Source organism: Ambystoma mexicanum, chromosome 13 (genome assembly GCF_040938575.1).
Source record: "Ambystoma mexicanum isolate Mex_15411 chromosome 13, UKY_AmexF1_1, whole genome shotgun sequence".
Taxonomy (NCBI): Eukaryota; Metazoa; Chordata; class Amphibia; order Caudata; family Ambystomatidae; genus Ambystoma; species Ambystoma mexicanum.
The window spans coordinates 662934160-662952398 of NC_090938.1; the positions used below are offsets into that span (position 1 = coordinate 662934160).

Genomic DNA, 18239 nt, shown 5'->3' on the forward strand with positions numbered 1-18239 from the left:
GGCATCATTAGTGCAGAAATGACAAATTTTCCACTTTCATGGTGACACCTTTAGCCAGTTTTGTTTTTCCCCATTGCATGCTGGGTCTTGTAGACCTATACCCACCCACTCCCCCCCAAGGCCAGGGTATATGCACAACCAGGGAATATGCACAGCCCGGCAGCCCCTCTCCCTTACCCTGTAACATCGGGCATAACACACAAGATAAAATTTAAAGATGGCAGCTATATGGGTGGTCATAAACCTAACCGCCATTTCTGAATTGGATGTTTCGGGGATTCTGACGTAAAGTCCTTCGTCCGTTTTCATGGCGCTGTCATTCCTAGCTCGGTTTGACACTGTGCTGGGGTCGGAAGTGACTAGGCCAAGGCGCCGGTGCCGTGATTGGCCTACAGGGGCGGAAGTGACAGGTTACGCCAAGGCGACGGTGGAGCTGTGAGAAGCTGGGAGTGGAGGGGGGTCTCGGGGCCTCCATGAAGCAACTGCAGGGGTTGGTGGTGCAGCGGAGCCCGAGCAACGCTGGGGCCGGACCATGGCTCGACTCTAGGCCTGGGCGAAGCAAATGCAGCAGCCGCCGCCTCCGGAAGGCCGGGGGGAGCAGGAGGCCGCCCCGCACCGGGCGTTGAGCCGACTGCTGGGCTGCGGGGAGGAGCGTGCTGCCCCCGCCGAGCTCCCCCATGGCTCTCGTCCGCAGCTGATGGTCTTCCGTAGTGGGGCAAGAGGCACCGGAGAGCCTGAAGAAGAGGACGAGGAGGGCGGTGGCGGGCCCGAGCTCTGTCCCCGTCACCGGTTGGTGCTAGGGCCGTTGGGGACTGAACAGCGTTGGGGGCCGGGCCTTGAGCTACGCTTGGGGGCACTCGAACTGAAGCAGTGCCCGTGTCAGGCGACCCCTGGCACAGAGGACCCAACCGAGGAGACTAGCGACGCACTTCTGGTGCTGGAGGGGCCGGAGGCTGCCTCGGAGGAACAGGCAGGTCGGCTGCCCCTCTTCCTGCAGCCACCGGAGCCCGTACAGAAGGGGCGGCCCGGCCGCGGCAAGGAGTCTGGCAGGCTGAGTCCCCGGCCTGGTGGCAGTGCCCGCAAAAGTTCCTTGAAGATTCGCCTTAGCCGGCTTTTTCGCACCAAGAGCTGCACCGGTTCCGGGGAGCCCCGACCCGGGTCAGGGGACCTCAGCAGTTCCGCGGTCAGCCTGACGGACGTGTGTGGCACGGAGGAAAGGTGAGAGGCCGAGGCGTGAGGTTAAGTCCTAAGACAAGATCATTGGTTGCACCCTGTGGGGTCCTTTAGAGATTCCGGGGACCTGCCGTGTATACTGGGGTCGACTGTCCTTCGTTTATGAAGGAAGATCAAGACACACGATTTTTAAGACGAGCGCTCTGGCTGAGTATGCTGTGCGAAGCAGTCTTTATTGCAAGAGTATTGACATGGATGGACTAGAGATGTAAGAGGCTGATAGTTGATTTTTATGACGGAGAAGCAGAATGGCATTGCGCTAATAATGGGGGATCTAGATGGAGGCGTCGAGCTGGTGCACATGTGGTATGGAGAGCGAGACAATTTAGAATTGGGGTTCATGGAAATAGTAGGTTGGGATCCATTAACATGGGTGCTTCTGAGATCCTGGACAGGATTCGAAATTGAGGGGAGCTAGGAGCTATTTAGCTCCTGCTTATAGCCTCGAAGATCCTGGCTAGCTTGACACCAACAGGCACCAGGAGCTACTTTTGGCCACCCAGGTCATCCAATGCTTAAACTCATCTATGTGAATTTACTTGTGTGCGTTTGGGACAAACTATAAATAAACACTATGACCCCTCAATATGTCGTTTAAACCGTAAGGGGTCATATGCAAACTTAGTTTGCATCTTAGGTGAAAATTAGATTTGCGCAACACTATGTACTAGCTAGCTCCTTGTCCCACCATGGTAGCTCTTGGTCACTGGTTAATGCTAGATACCCAAGAGCTGCTTTTAGCTCCTGCTTGTGCAATCTTAATTTCCACCTCTGTTGGGGCTTATACAGAGGGCAAGGATTTATAAATTACTAAGTGCCGTGTTTTTTAAAATGAGAATAGGGGCTTACGTGTCAACTTCGTGGTATGTGAATGTTGGTGGTAGGCTCAGTTGGGTTCTGTTGGAATTTAAGGGAAAGTGGGGGACAGAACAGTATTGTGTATTTAGACCATGACGAAAAGCTAGGATTTCCAGACCATCACTGCCTAGGATGCAGGTCCTACCATTGTGGCACTTTCTATCCTTTTACCATTTTCTTTCTCCAGACGTAGAGGGGGAAACCTAAGTTTGGGTGGGAATTTCCTTCCTTTTCTCGCATGAGCTTTCCCAGTATGTTACAAGTTCTGTAGTACCCTCATATTGCTAATTTGCAACTGCCATTGCAAATAATGTCTTTGCTTTGTGTCAGGGTTATAATCAGAACTATTTGAGGAGGGGCTACTGCTTGGATGTCAAAAGCTAAAACCTTGCCCCCACTAATGTTGTCGTGTATCTTTTAACGTTGCTGGACTTCGCTTTTCCCCCTACACTATGATCTATATTTCACTTTCCGTATTCATAATTTCTGATTTGTAAATAATGCACATCATTAAATCCGGCATGTGTATATATTTGACTGATGACTCCCAACTCGCTAACCCGTTTCTCAATCTTAACCCAATGCTGGTCTTTATGACTAGCAGTGATTTGCTTTCATAAAGCTGAAGCAGTGTGACTGAAATGAGTATGGATTGCCGAACACACATTTACATCGTGGCTGTATCCTCAAGCTTTTTTCTCAATGGCTGCCTTAACAGTTTTGACTGCAGTGTCATTTCACATCTCACGTTTTGATGTTTTGGTGCACTTTGCAGATCAAAGAATAGTTTACTAATGGGGTGAAAATTCAAGCTACTAGCCAGTCGTAAAGTCACCCGCCACCTCAGTTCTATACATGCACATAGCACACCATTTCTTACTCCTTCAACAGACCAATATCACTAGCTAATGATGAGTTCACATTTTGTACCCTGTTGCTAATATTTCAGTCCAAAGCCTTTCCTTTCAGTGTCAGTCTTTGAAATGTTTATGGTTTTTATGTGCTTTCTGTGGAAAACGGGATAGTGTAAATATCATGTCTGCGAAAGGTTTCACAGGTTAGACCTTTTTATATGCGAGGCATCCAGTTTGTAGCCCAAACGTTGTTTATTCATTCCCGGGATGAAATTCGTAAATTTCAATCTTAAACATTGTACGTTTTAGTCATTTGATATATTCTTTGCAGAAAGTTGGGTGTTTTTAACTGGAAAGAACACACCACGCTACGTTGGTCGATAACAAATTGATTGGACAGTGAGAGAGAGAGTAGTATGGTGCGTGGGCACCGGATATGTGTGCAGCTGGTGTGGTTGTTGCATGATAGCCGCTTCTTAGGAGTAGTGTGGTGCTGAGGAAATCAGTTTGGATGTGTTCAGTCTGGAGGGTGGACACCCAGACTGAGTTCTGGCTGCGTTAGGCCTGAGGTGACGCCTTAGCTAGCCGGTATGTGCTCAGCTAGCTGTGTTTTATTAGGGATGAGGTGTTTGTGGGGTTATGTTAGTATGAGAACCGCTAGGCTGAATGTGTCATAGCATAGCTGTGTTCTAGTTGAATGATGGTGTATAGGCGAGAGTAAGCGTAGTAGTGTGATGATATGGTGGTTATCAGTAAAGCGCCTGCGACCAAGCAAGAGAGCAGGACCAGGGCGTACATAGCAGCATACGTATATAAAGCGACAGGATGGATAGGGTAAATGTGCGACACAAGTGTTGCTGGAGCCAAAGCACAAACACATCTGACTTTTCCAACCAATTGCAAGAGGGGAAGGTGGGACTGGGAAAAGGCCAGACCCAAACAGAGGTCTACAACCCATGGACTGCATTCTCTGGATTCAGGCCAGCACAGAAAAAACAGGGCCAAAGGCCACAAAAACACTAGTCAAACCCACCAGATTAGCGCACAGATCTCGAGGAGCCTCGTTTGCTTTCTGTAGGGAATTCGGCAGTTTTTTCCTATGATGGTAGTCGGGCAATAGTCTGAAAAGGAATTGTTACATTTTGTGCAATGTATTGTTGCGATTCCTAGCATTTTTTGGTGAACGTTTGCTATAACAGTCCTTATCCCTTTTTTCTGGATCATGAACTGTCCTGTGCACCCCACTTTTAGTTCTTACTTTGCCACACATTTTCTTCTTTGTTTTTTTTCGTTAGGAAAAAATTGCTGGTTCGATTAAATACGTTTTCGGGTTATGTGAAGTTTCATTTATTCTATTAATATTCACACATTATTAAGTGTGATACAGTGAAAGAAACTATATGCACTACGAAATACATAATATATACGCAATATGTAATTCAAATAATTTAGTCGTTCAACAATAAGATTCCAAATGTCATAATAGTGATTACAGCGATTCAAAATTGCTGGGAGCTATTGAACTCCTGGTTTTAGCCAAGTGGAGCCCAGTTAGCTTCAAACCGGGAGCTAATTTTGACTCCCGAGACAACTGGGGATATCAACTGTGTACATTTTGGGAATGTGTACAAAAGGAGAAAAAAGAACAAGCCTAAGGGACACATGAAGCCTATTGGATAGTATATAATGGGCAAAGGCATCTTGCGCAAAGTTAAGTTTGCTGCACACTATGTACTTGCTCCTAGCTCTCCAGAAGTAGTACCTGCCCAACAGGTTATTTTTTTTAATTTATTTGTGATCCTGATAGTTCTCAGACAACCTTACACAATATTAAACATACAATCCTAACAATATTTCAATTTGTCACTTTGTAATTCATATAATTATTCACATCAAAAGTACCACGAGCTAAAAGTCATTGTCTTCATAAAATCATCTAACTCATACAAACATACATTAACAAAAAAATGTTCAATTCATATCATTGACCACAATAAATTGACCCCCGCTAATTATGCGAAATACCCAGGTGCTCCTTTTTGCTCCTGGTCAACAAATCCCAATTTCGATCTCCGAAAGACAATTGTTTCCTTTTTACACAAATCTTTTTTTGTCTTTTATATTTGCTTACTATACACACTAAATGGCAGAATTATTACACAGGGTCAAAATAATTATCTGCCTGTTGTGAGTAGAGCTTGGCCAGATTAAGAAAAACGCAAAGCAACTGATTACTTTTAGAATGTGTCTGTGCTACAACCTTCACATTGCATCCATGTTTTCAGTTTGGAAATGTCTAGTTTTGGTATACTTATAATCATTTATAAGGATTAATTTGAAGATCGTGATCTAAAAGCAAATCCTTGATATTGAGCATCACTCCTCACGGCAGACCTTCCACTGACTAATGAGAATCTTTTAGCAGGGCTCCAGATAACATTTCGAAGAGGGTGGGAGTATTTTACTCGCGATTTTTATTTTTATTTTTTTGTTTTACTTGGGGGAGGGGGGTATTGGGAGGGTAGTGGGTGTTGTGGTTGGATGTTGTATGAAGGGGAGATGTTATGTTGTGGAGTGCTTGCTATCATGATGTATGAATGAGCAGCTCAGTAGAATGTTGTGTGGATCTGTGAGTGAATGTTCTAGGAATGTCAGTTGGGGCCTGAGCTAGGTATGGTAGGATGGCCGGTGGGTCTACTCCTCTTTATGTACTTTTAATACCCATCCCTGTTCCTGTACTGTTCCATATGTGACTGTATATACTCGAGTAACTGGATTATGTACATACTGTCTAATAAAGCTCTACCTGGACCAATCAGACTCCACAGCAGGTCTGTGTATGCGTGCTGAGCTGAGTGACTACAGGAAGACTTTATAACATCTCCCTTTCATATCAAATTCGATCACAACATGTAACATCTCCCTTTCATACCAGATCCGACCACAACAAATAACGGGGGTGGAGGGGTGGGGGTAAAAAGTAATTTGCATTCCTAATGGGGTCTTTTTTTTAGACTAGTAAAAATATATATGTTTGAAACGTTTTTTAATCCATACGTCTTTGCACCTAGGAATACATGCACATTAAAAGATGTATGTTAGCCTTTTTTAGAGTTACTTTGCAGGTCAAGCAGTGTAGTAATAGTGGAGCTCCTTCCCAGGGCCTTGCTCTGCAATGGTACCATGGACCTAAAAATTATCGGTGGAGGTGTGTTTGTGTGGTAGCAGGCTCCTACGAGTCCTCCTATAATGTAATTTTTTTTTTTTTTTAGGGAGTGAATGGAGACAGTGTGTTACTTATCTGTAGGGGTGGCTGTTGAATTATATTAATGGCATGTTAATTTCCACAAGATCAAACTAACGTTTTGCTTATTTTATATGATCCGGTATTGTGTTTTCTAGTTGTATCCAATTGCCGCATTATACACATTACAAATTATATCGAGTTAAAGCCACACTAGTTTGTATGAATCGGTATGTGGCTGGTTGGAATATGGCATCTGCTAAGGGTATCTGTGTTTGACTGATACCCTTAGCAGATAGAATACCGGAATGAAGACTGAACCCTTCATTCTTGAAAGGTCTGCAAAATAACAAAACATCTGTTCTAAGTCTCAACATGCTTCTTGGAGGGGTGGGGGCAGGGGCAAACTGCTGTCCAAATATAGCTAATGTTACTAGTTGGCAAGGGGGGAGTGGGTTAAAAACAAGTTAAGCACGTTCTTCTATGATTCAAGCCGGGTCTAAGTGATACCTCACTAATTTCGATCCCTGTGGTTGGGGGTTTCATTTGTCACTTTTTCCCCAAAATTGTGTAACGGAGCACATACTTGCTGGTAGCTTGCCTTTTTTTCTGTTTTTCACACAACCTCACTCGTCCTGTGCCAATCCCATCAATGTTATGCGGTGACCGTTCTCAGTGGACAATCTGGGATGCCCCCTGAAAGGGTTTACTGGTTTTCTCATGGGCACCTATAGGTTGCTTTCTTTTGATACCAGTGGCTAAGCGGCAAATTATGTACAAAGGCATGGAGACCTGCCCTTTGTGCCTTTTTCGTTTGAATGTCTGCTGTAGTGAGACTGACAATATGTCAACTTCCATATACCCCTATTTGCCTTAACACAGCAGTGGTCGTGATTTGGCACAGTAGAAAATAATTCTAACATGAAAAAAACAATAACCTCGTTGGCAAACTCTTACCATCATGGGTCACAAATAAAAATGAGCACATGACAACATAGAAATTGCAAACATAATTTACAATTTAAGTTTGCCTTTACTCTTTATCTCCGAACTGTATCAAAGTCATCTCAAGTGGTTCAGGGCATCCTCCTCTCAAAACCACAAAGGAAGGAATAGAGATGGCCCGTTCTTTAGTAAGAAACTGTTTACCACAGGCCTTCAAATGTCAACCAGCCAACTTGTTTCTGAAAGTTTAACTTCAGTTTTCAGTGAAAGCTCTGCACAATTGTAGGAGCCCCTCCCCCCCATTGCTGATGCCAGCAGAAGGGCATTGGCAAGATGGAGATGAACTGAAAATAAACCTACTTTGACTGCACCATTAAAAATGTATTTTATTTGATATACCTCCTTTTATTCGAAGCGTTTTACATAAGCATAGAAGGAGCAATACACAAAAAGACAAAAAAACGAACAATAATGGCTAATGTTCAAATTCGATCAGATCGGCAGATACATTTAATATTTGCAAGCCTTGAATGCTAGCAAGAAACCGAGATATGCTTTTTGAGTAACGAAATTGTAAAAGAAAAACAATTTTCAATGGGTGTAGAGAACTCTTCAGTTTGGTAGCCAAAAGTTTAAGAGAACTAAAACGAGAAACGCAAGGGTGGATGATGAAGCGGAACAAAATGATCAGGCTGATTGGAAAAGAGAATTGAGATCCGAGATGACCAGGGACCAGAGCCGTGTAGGACATTCTTGACGTCTACATACCTTCTACTGTGCATTTGTATTCTAGATAAATCGCCAACAAACCAGACACAATAAGTAACCAGTTATTCTCTTATAAAAAATATATTCATCAAAAATAACATATACATATTCAAACCTAGGAAACATTTGTTAAGTGTTTGCATTGGATACATGTTAGAACAGGAACACACACTTTGCAGCTGTAATTACGTTGCATTGGACCATCACAGCACTTCAAGCATAAGTGATTTTCCTCTAAACTCCTAGTTGGCACTTTTTGGCTATGAAAGCAATGCACTAGGAATACAGTTTGTTCTCATTTACTCCCCTACCCTTCTCTAATGTGGGATTAGTAGCAGGGTTATGATATTGTGAGATTCCAAGATTGTGAGAGTGGTCCCCTCTGCGTGCAAGAGACATCCTCCAGCTAATATTTTGATTTTGGCTACTTTGGTAATCCTTTGGTACAAGAAGGATTACAAAAATTCTGCCTTCTGTGCCCAATCAGACAGTTTGCGAATTACAATACTCTGCAGAAGGGGGTCCTGGTTGATCATCGCCCTATTTATACTTCCACTGAGCCCTTTTTCTTTTCAAAATGCCAAACTTGCCAAATCCTTTTTGCAGCAAAGTGCAATTCGGCCAGTCTCTGCCAGGACACTGCCCCAGATTCGAAATGCAGCATTCAACGCGCTCCCTCTCGGCTACAACGGTCTCCAGCCCAGCGAACTTCAGAGACAGCTACACAGAATAGCCATCTTTCGCCAGCCAGAAACTGCATCTCACTCTCCCCGTGAAGCTCTCTTATGTTTCCTTGACCATTTTCCAGCCTCTTTAGTGGCGTCATCTGTCATACCACGTGCCAGAACTTTCCAGCACCTATTCTGCTTGTTTTAATTTTCCAGCCGTAAATGACCTTTGGACAGTATTCGGCATAACGCCTCCCCATAATGTTGCGTATTCTTCCTGCTTGGGACAATGAACGTTTATTCTCGAGGCCCATCGCGCTGCACGCTCTGCCTTGCAAAGTACTGCTGTCCCCTCTCAATTTTGCATTCTTTCAGAAATTGACAACGATCAGTTAGTGTTTGTGCGCCTGCTGCACTACACAGTACACTCAGAGCTTGCAGCCTAACCGATCTGGCCCACTGAAATCACCCCTATACTAGTTTTTAGCACCCAGTGTCACCGCCCCCATCCCACCCCCTTGTTTCCCCAATGCGAAATGTTAGACCCATGTACTACACAACATACAGCATAGCATATGCTGCACACATTCATTCGCTCACAACCTCTCCTACAGCATTTATACACAAAGTCGAGACATATAGCAAGTCTCGTAGGCATAGAAAGCCTGCAAAGCACGGCCAAATAAGGAGACAAAAATGAGATAACATTGATGCAAAAACAGAAGGAAGAGGAATAATTATGTTGCAGGACAAACTAGGTAAAGTAAGCAATAATGTAATACTGCAAATAATGTTTGTAGTAATTTAATAGCAGAAAAAGTAAGAAGATGGCAAATCTCATGACTATTATACAATGGAAACTACAATCTCAAACTGTTAAGCTACGATGGTGACAAGTAAAGTTAATTTAACGAAATAAAGTCTGAATTACAAACAGACTTTTCAAATGGGTAGTTGCGATGCTGGAAATGCATTGGAGGGTCAGGGCCTCCTTGTCCTTGTGCTGCAGTCCTTTTTCATATGTGTTCTGTATTGTTTTCTGCCCAGGAGAATGTGGGGGAAGTCCCGGCCAGACTGGCTGGAGCCTTCCCAGTGACTGTATGTTGTGGGTACACCCTGTGGGGGGAGACCTCTGTGAATGGAGTGGATGACCAATATGCACTTCTTGTTATGGGTGTCTAGTTTCTGGTATGTGACACCAAGACTCAGACAGCCCTGCCTGAAGCTGATATGGATGCAGCGTGTAGTGTTGAATGGCTGGGTACTTGTCCCAATACTCATTCCTTGTTGTGGGTGTCTGAGACGGACGAGAATGGCCTGAATGCCCTGTGAGCCTGATTGGCTGCCTGCCTGCTGAATGCCTTTCTGAGTGATTGGTTGCCTGAGTGTGACCCAGCAGAATGAATGGGAGTCCAAACAGTATATCTGAGGGCCTCTCACTGCTAGAAATCGTTCAGAAGCTGAAGTTGAAACTCATGCTTTAATCTCAAAGCCGAGCCCGAAGAAGAAGGTTGTCTGCTGTTACCTTCACTGCAAACCGAAAGCTGCTGTGCCGTCGAAACTGATCCAAGGGAGGACCTGGCTAGGAGACCTCTTCCCGAGCTACGAGGGACCATTGTGCACCCCTAAACTTCGCCAAAGCTCCCTGGAAGTCAGACCCTCGACAGGCTGCCGACCGGAGATGGGGACCGCCGAGGAGAACGAAGAAAAGCACCGGACAGTCGTCCACCAGCGTTTGCAGGTTTGCTATAACCGCTGGAGGCCCGTTGAAGCTGTGTTGCCCAGAAGCGGGAACCGCTGGACACCGAGCCACCGATGACCGGAGCCGCAACGCTCCACCTCATTAAGACACTTTGAATCCAAGGATGCTCTCGCCTGCACCACTGACCGCTTTGTCCTGCCGGAGAAAGTAAAGGCCGCCGAGGAGCATCCACTGGACCCCACCCCCCCCCGACGCCCTTGCTGGGCCAAAGTTCTTCTGACTATTTGCGGTAACGAACTATCAACGCTGAGGTGCCCCGTACGATTCATCTTTGCAGGATGTCCACTACCGATCGTCGATGAGCACCGCCAGAACCGAAGCTGCTGCCTCGACACCGTTGTTCACCAATTCTTCGAGGGATCTCGACATCCGTGGTTCCTGCCTTAAAGGGAGCCGCTCAAGAAGGATCCGTCGACAACACAACGTCAAACTCTGCTTGTTCCAGGTACATTGGTGTGGTACAACTATTTTAGAAGGAAATAAGACTCATATTGAACAATATATCGACTGTGCTTGTCAATATCTTTATTTACAGGTTGCCCAGGTGGGGGGATCCTCATACAGAACTGTGCCTGATGGTAGGGGTTAAGTATTCTGCCAATTGTTCTCGCCAACTGCTTTTTCCTACTATGTCTATTGTTGGTTCCCCTTATTAATTGATTTGTGTGACATTTTGACCAAAGTACAGTCGATGCACTTTAATGCAATCTGATAGTAATTGTGGTACCACGTAGAACTGTGTATATATTTGCCATTGTGGATTAACTGAGCACAAAGTGAGTTATTGTGTATATAAACTTGAACCTTAATTATATAAAGACTGTTTTCACTAATACAGTGTGCGGACATTCCTTTGTGTGGGTGCTTGGGGACTAAACTGTTAAGAACCAGCCTGCATCACCTCCTGAGAGCTAAACCTTGATTGCTCGACTACTTTCACAATAATGGAGAATTTTGGCTGGGGTCCTCTGTGCATCTCCTTTGCCGTATTGAGAGCAGGAGTACAGACACCCCCTCCAGTCTTTACAGTCGTAATAAAGGTGGGAAAGAAAAGCAAAAGAAGACTTCAAACCTGTGAAGAAAAATTTAATATTTTGGGATTTAATTGGAGAAACTGCAAAGCCATATCAGAAACGATGATGATACTAAAGGAGGGAAATTAAAATCTTTGTATCCTCATCCTAGAAACAAGCTTTACAATCTAAAATCTAAAATAAAAGTAGAATAAAGTAAATATAATAGAAAGCAGAGTAGAATAGTTGGTTAAAAAAGAGGCCCCAACGCTCCGCCTCGAGGAACCCCAAATGAAAGTGAGATGACTTTTCACCTTTGCAAGTCACCAGCAGGAAAGAAGAATCATGAAGATACAATGAGAACAATTGAATAGATTGTGGCAGCCCCGAGAAAGGAAGACAACGAAGCAAGGTATAATGGTCAACGGTGTCAAAAGCAACATTTTCAATCTATCAAAACTAAGACTTGATGTTTGACGAGTATTTAGTACAGAGTCTAAGGAAGGTAAAAGAGCAGTCTAGGTAAAACGCCCAGGACAAACGCCAAACTGAAAAGGAGCACAAACCAAGTTAAGATTAAGGTTATATGCCTTGCTAAAAGTTTAGAATGGTAAGTTGAAAGACATACATGATGGTAATTAGTAGATTGGATTTTTATTTTTAAAGAAAGGAATAACTGCAGCCTTTTCAAAGGCACCTGGAAAAATACCAGATTAAAGTGCAGATCTAAATGGAATCAAACCAATTTAGAGGAAAGTGAAGGAATAATGGTCTTACAAGAAAAGCAAAGTAGCTGACGGGCCGTGATTGGTGTACATCGTGCAAAAAGCTGAATTTTCTCTGATTCGACAATTGAAAAAGACAAGACAGGATTATGAGCAATAATATTTATTATCTGACCTCTGAGGCTAAGAACCCCCGAGTCATCTTTGATTCCACACTCTCCTTTACTCCTCACTTCTCTGACGTCTCTAAGAAGGCAAACTACCAACTGCATCTCCTCAGAGGTATTCTTCCTTTCGTCTCCTTCCCCCAGAAGCTCACAGTCTCTCGAGCTCTGGTTCTCTCTAGGCTGGACTAATCCAACAGCCTCTTTCTAAATCTGCCTGCTTCTACTCTCCGGCCTATACAACTCATTCAGAACAGGACTGCGAGACTTGTCCTTGGCCCCAGGCCGAGTGATTGTATCTCTGCAGCACCGAAATCCCTGCATTGGCTCCGAGTGGCTGCAAGGATTAAGTTCAAGACCCTCTGCATTGTCCACAAGACCTTCTGGGTCCTGGGTCCTCAACTCCTCCAACTCTCTCTTTGTAAATACCTTCGTACTCGAGCTCTTCGCTCCTCCAACTCCCTCAGGGTCAGTTGCTTCTCCAAGCAACGAGTTGATGTAGATCTTTCTTTGGCTGGGCCCTCCCTCTGGAACAGCCTCTCTGGAACTTGAGAACCATCTCTGGTTCCGGAAGCACCTTAAGACCTTCCTCTTTGCTTCTGCCTTTCTTCCTCTCCCCTGCTGATTTCCTGTCTGATTACACTGGTCAACTGGCTACCCTCCGATTTCGGGCCAAGGTCCCTGCCAGCCCAGTTGCACACCTGAACTGCCTCCCGCCAACCCTTGGGTCTGTATCTGTAACCCTACAGTCCCCCCTCCCTGCACCTTTGGACACCTGCTGTCTGCACTTACCCGGGCACCTGCCACCTGATGGCTGTTTTGATCCCATGTACTACACTGCACCCCTCCCATTTCCCTGTGGCACTTTTCCCCTCCCTCCTCCCCTGCACTTGCGTGATCTCAATGTCACTTGGCCTAGTAAAATCGTTGTCTCTGTCCTCCCTCTGTTCCCACTTCTTTGCCTCGTTGCGCCTTGAAACAGTTGTGTATAGCCGCGCTCCAAATGCCATATCATATCATTATGTTCGAGGTCCAGATATTTGTGTGATCATTTACCTTTTGCAAGGTACTATATTTAAAGGCATAAGGGCATTTATTGTATTTCATTTCAACCTACAGAAAAAAAGTGAGCTCTTTTGATCACAAAGAACCGTACAGAAAGTAGAACATCAGATAAATGTGAAGCAGTGAGCCTCCTACAAATGGGAGGGTTTAAGTGGAGTGATCACTGGGTTTGAGAAGGTGTATATGAACAGATACCGGGGACAATACGGTTGACAAACCTGGAACAAGTGGCATCATTTGTGTGGAGGTGGCCAGTCTGGTCATCAAGAAAGGACTTGCATTGCAAACTCTTACTTATAAGTGCTAGAGCATTGGACACTGGTGGCATGCATGGTTACGTGCACACATCAGAATACAGCAAGGACTATGACAGAATGTGGTCGTGCTGTTCATATATTCTCTGCTTACTTAAACCAGACTGCGCCTCAACACCTCTGACATAAGAAAGCAGCTAAGACCTATGACAAATATTGGCATGCTGAACACATAGTGAGTCTCTAGCACTGAAGCCATCTCCTTACTCCCCTCAGCACCCATCCATTTGTCTGACCACATGAGTTGCGCTCTACCAGAGCCTGGCCAGCCCGGCTAATCCTTATTTGGCCAAATGCACGCACTCATTCTAATCTCACTCCATGACTTCCCACACTCTGTGAGGTGCCCCAAGTGTGGCCGAGGAGGGAGGGTGAAGGTTGAGAGGTTTATATAGGTTGATGGTAGAGAATATATATGGTGGTGCTTTATCGTGTACGCACTTGTGTACTAGTAGGAGAAATTTGAATATTACCCTTTTTTTTCATGGTTAGCCAGGCAGCTTGATGACGATAGGAGGAAATAGGGGTGAAGCGAGGGAGCTCCCAAGCAGCAAAGGAAGCATCACAAAGCTGTATGTTTAAAACGATAACGAACTGGAATATTTGGTAAGACACTGCAGCTAGTAACACATTTAGAACTTTGTCACCTGTTCAAGGCAATGATTTCGCCTTTAGCTCTGTGTTAAAGAGCGGGTACAAATTGAGGAGTTTGTCTTCCATGCTCATCAAAGTTTCTGTACTTGCAAAGACAGACCGCCTCCATCTGGACAAACCCTGCGCCTGCCAGCATGACATTAGAATCTCATACATGTCAACGTTATCCATTCCATTCCATTTCGGAGTCACTTGTCCAGTCCTGGTTATAACTTTGTATTCTGGGATTTATTATGCCCCCGTTCCCCATTATAAACGCAGGACTAAGTCTCAAAATGCAAAGTTCAAAACGGGACTGAACTAGTGTCTTGATCAGCCAGTCTGTATGCTGTAGCCATTGGGGCGAGACTGTCTAGTACATGGATGGAGATGGATGTCATCCAAGTCTTGGTGATGAAGAGGGCGTCCAAGTCATGGGAGGTGATGAGTTCTCCGATATCTGCAGTGTGGTTCATTGTAGAGTGGATGCTGGCGAGCATCAGTTTTCACGTTGTGGTGGGTGACGAGTGCTGATGGGTTTGCGGGGGAAAGGTTAAGGTTGCTGTGTTAATGTTATGTCGGTGGTGGACTGTGTAGTTGGCGTCATCTGCTGGGGAGGGGGAGAGAAGGGGAGTTTGCTTCGTTCCTGCCTTAGCAGGGGTGTGTGGGGGGCGGGGGGTACGCTAAAAGCACGGCAGGCTGAGAAACGGGTGTCATAAACCGGCATTTGAACTTGCAGAAATGGTGCCTCAATTCCCGAACAGGCGGCCCGCCCTCTCGTTTGTGCCAGGTAGTCTCAGCATAACCAATCCCAGCCTTGCTTCTAAATTCAACTCGAAGACTTCCTTAACCAATAGAGGTTGCCTTGGGAGACTTGCACAGGCTAGTGCTTGTTCTCTTTAGCGTGTGCTTGTCAGACGTACGTCATTGATGGAGGCATGCATACTTTTGGGCTTCATGCAGCAAGCAGCTCCAGTACCTCAATACAGTGCGAGAGCAGGGACTGGATGAAGGTGGACATGACCAGCAGCTGGCTTGATCATCGCCTTCAAATGGATAGGTTGCCAGTTCCCCATATGCACTCAATTTCTGGCTTGCCAGTGGGACTGGCTCATGTTGCGCCCTGTTATCTGTTCCACTGACCTATGTATGCTCTCGCAATGACTTTACACTGCTTAAGGGAACAAGTTTTGTATGGGATGGCTTTGTTTCCCCTTCCCTCACCTTCTTGAAGGATTCAGACTAAAGAGGGAAGTGTATAGTATTCCACTACTGACTTGTTTGCTTGCTTTGAAATCGTGCATAACGTAAACATGTATTTTTTTTCTTGCAAAGTAGGCCACTTTGAATTGACAGATATGCAATGGTTGAAACATGCAAAGCACCCACCTTCTATATTTTTACAAGGGGGAGTTTAATGTTTCTCCTTCCTGACCTTAGGATGGATGTATCGTTTTGTTTGCTTTTCCCTGTGCATTGCAAGGCTTGCAGGCGCCCTTTGCTCGTGTGTGCTATTGCCAGCCAGTTATTGATATTTAAGGGCTGCATCATGGAAACTGCCTTTGCCAAGTCCCCCAGGACATGAGCATTGATTGCTTGAGCTGTGGTTGGCGCCCGCGTGTCCTATTTGCGTTTCAGAATGTACTTGTCCTTCACTCTGTCATGATGTACATGAATGTTATGGAACACAAGAAAACCTGCTCGCCTTCTTTGTGTGGTCAGGTAGCATCGCTCTTTGAAAAACATGTATGGTAGATCACTGGATTGAATCGTGATGTGGGATCGTCCTTTAAAGAAATTACCATTAAGCTGGTAATGGTTCTAGACAGTATTACATAACTGTTGTAGCATGTGCCATATACAAACTTGTTGTTGGCATTTGTGGCCCCATTTGTGAAGATACTTTGAAAGGTCAATCGTACTTTTTCTGCTGATCCTGGGGGCAGTGTCAGAAACATTTCTTTAGCAACCCAATGGAGCTAAAACTATCTGTAATCTTAGAGGTCAGTGTTTTGGATAGACACTCGTTTAATGGATTTGGCATTATTACCCCCCTTTTTGTATTTTTCTGGCATTGGGATTTGCTGAAGGAATTTTTTGTGCGTTTTAGTTGACCTTGGTTTTTCTTGCTTGTCAATTTGATGAGGGGTATCATATTTCTAATTCTGGCAAATGTTTCTTTTCCTCTATTAATGGCGCAACCCCTATTGTTCTTTAACGACATGACGATTATTCTGGAATTGTATGCTTGACATGACTGCCAAAACCTATTGGCTTTGCCAGTGTTTTATTTTTATTTTCGCAAATCTAAAATTATTTTCCTTGACCTGAAAACACCTCGGCCCCTTGTTTCGACCCTTTAATTACAGTGACCTAGATTCTAGTACGTATCCTTTTGCGAAATCCTTTTTGTGTGTATGCACAGGCTACCAGGGGACAGGAAGTCTCAGCTGCAACCGGACGCAAATGCGAAACCAAGCAGTGTAGGCAAGTCTAAAACTGGGAAATGGCTTGCCGCAGAGAGGATCTCTAGTGGTGGTGTGCTATCACGGGTGTATATGGTCAGTGACGTTTCAGAATTTTTTTTTTCAGTGAGGCACTTTTTGTGTCTTTTGAGGAGGGTTTTAACCCGATTCTAAAACAAAAAATACAGCATCATGGAAATCTGTTACCACCCCCCCCTCTCGCCACCGTACAGCAGAGGATTGATAAAGGAATGTTTGGCACAAGTCCCGTAGGGTGTGGAGCCTAGTGAGACACCTGACTTTCACCGTCTTTTCTCCAGTGACAGAGCAAAGGACAATTTAGAGTCAGTTATGCTGCTGTACCCTGTTTTACATAATCACACTCTTCATGAACGGAGTATCTCAAACCTTCCATGAATCCTTTTTTTGCCTTGAGTCTGCAATGCGCCATTTCGTCCCTAGTAAGCAAGTGAGTATTGGGTGCAGGTTTGCCCCAAGGAGAGCCTCGGCAGCCACCCCTAAATGAGCAAACAATGGACCTTCTAGAAACTGATGGCCAACAATCTCCTGAAGTGAGGCTTTTGCCTGCATTTCTGGGGTCTGGTGGAAGATTTGCTCTGAGTTCCCTGTTGGCATACCAATGGCTCTACTTATGCTTGTCTCCTATCTGTAGGGTCATCTGGTCCATTGGGGTCTCCTCTGCTGCAGCACACTCTCCTCCCTTGATCAGAGCCTGCGCTGCACTGCTGTATGCTGTTGGAGCTCCCTCCACTGCTCTGCCAATTTGCAGCATTGGTCTGCTACCTTGCAAGTAGTTTTTGGGACTTATTTCGGATCTGTTGCTCTCTCCTCCTTACATAGTTGCCAATCAGTATCGCTAACTTTCGGGCTTTCCCACAAGTGTTTCAGAGCGCGATGAGGCAAGGGAGGACAAAACAACGATTTTACTAAGCCCAGTGTAATTGAGAACGCGCAAGTGCAGGGGAGAGGGAAAGTGCATGGGGGAGGGGAGGAGTGAAAAGTGCTGAACAGGTGATCAAAAACAGAGCGGCAAGCAGGTGGCAAGTGCAAGAGTTAAGCGCAGACAACGGGTGTCTGATTAGTGCAGTTAAGGGGACTGTAGGTTTGCAGATACAGACCCAAGTGCAAGGGTTGCCAGGAGGCAGTGCTGGTATGCAGCTGTGTTGTCAGGGAACTGGGCACACATTCAGAGGGTAGCCAGGAGCCCATTACAAAAACAGGCAAATCAGCAAGGGTGAGGAAGAGGGAAGGCAGACGCAAAGAGGAAGATCTTGAGGTGCTTCCGGAACCGGAGATGGTTCTCCTCAAGTTTCAATGAGGCAGGGAGGCTGTTCCAGAGTCAGACACCAGCTGAAGAAAGAGATCTACCCCCAACTGGTTGCTTGGGGAAGCGACTGAGCCTGAGGGATTTGGAAGTGGAGGAGAAGAGAGCTTGAGTAGTAAGGTATTTCCGGAGGGAGAGTTGAAGGTATTGCAGACCCAGGCCCCAGAAGGCTATGTGGACAAT

General features: G+C 45.2%; 1 protein-coding gene across 1 annotated transcript in view; it reads left to right on the plus strand.

The window, feature by feature from the left end:
* The first annotated feature begins 318 nt into the window (after positions 1-318).
* Positions 319-18239, plus strand: part of SOCS7 (suppressor of cytokine signaling 7) — a 733557-nt gene continuing 715636 nt past the window's right edge. The window contains exon 1 of the mRNA XM_069634664.1: positions 319-1218. Within this exon, the coding sequence (XP_069490765.1) occupies positions 563-1218 (656 nt within the window). The 5' untranslated portion in view covers positions 319-562. The remainder of the gene's footprint in view (positions 1219-18239) is intronic.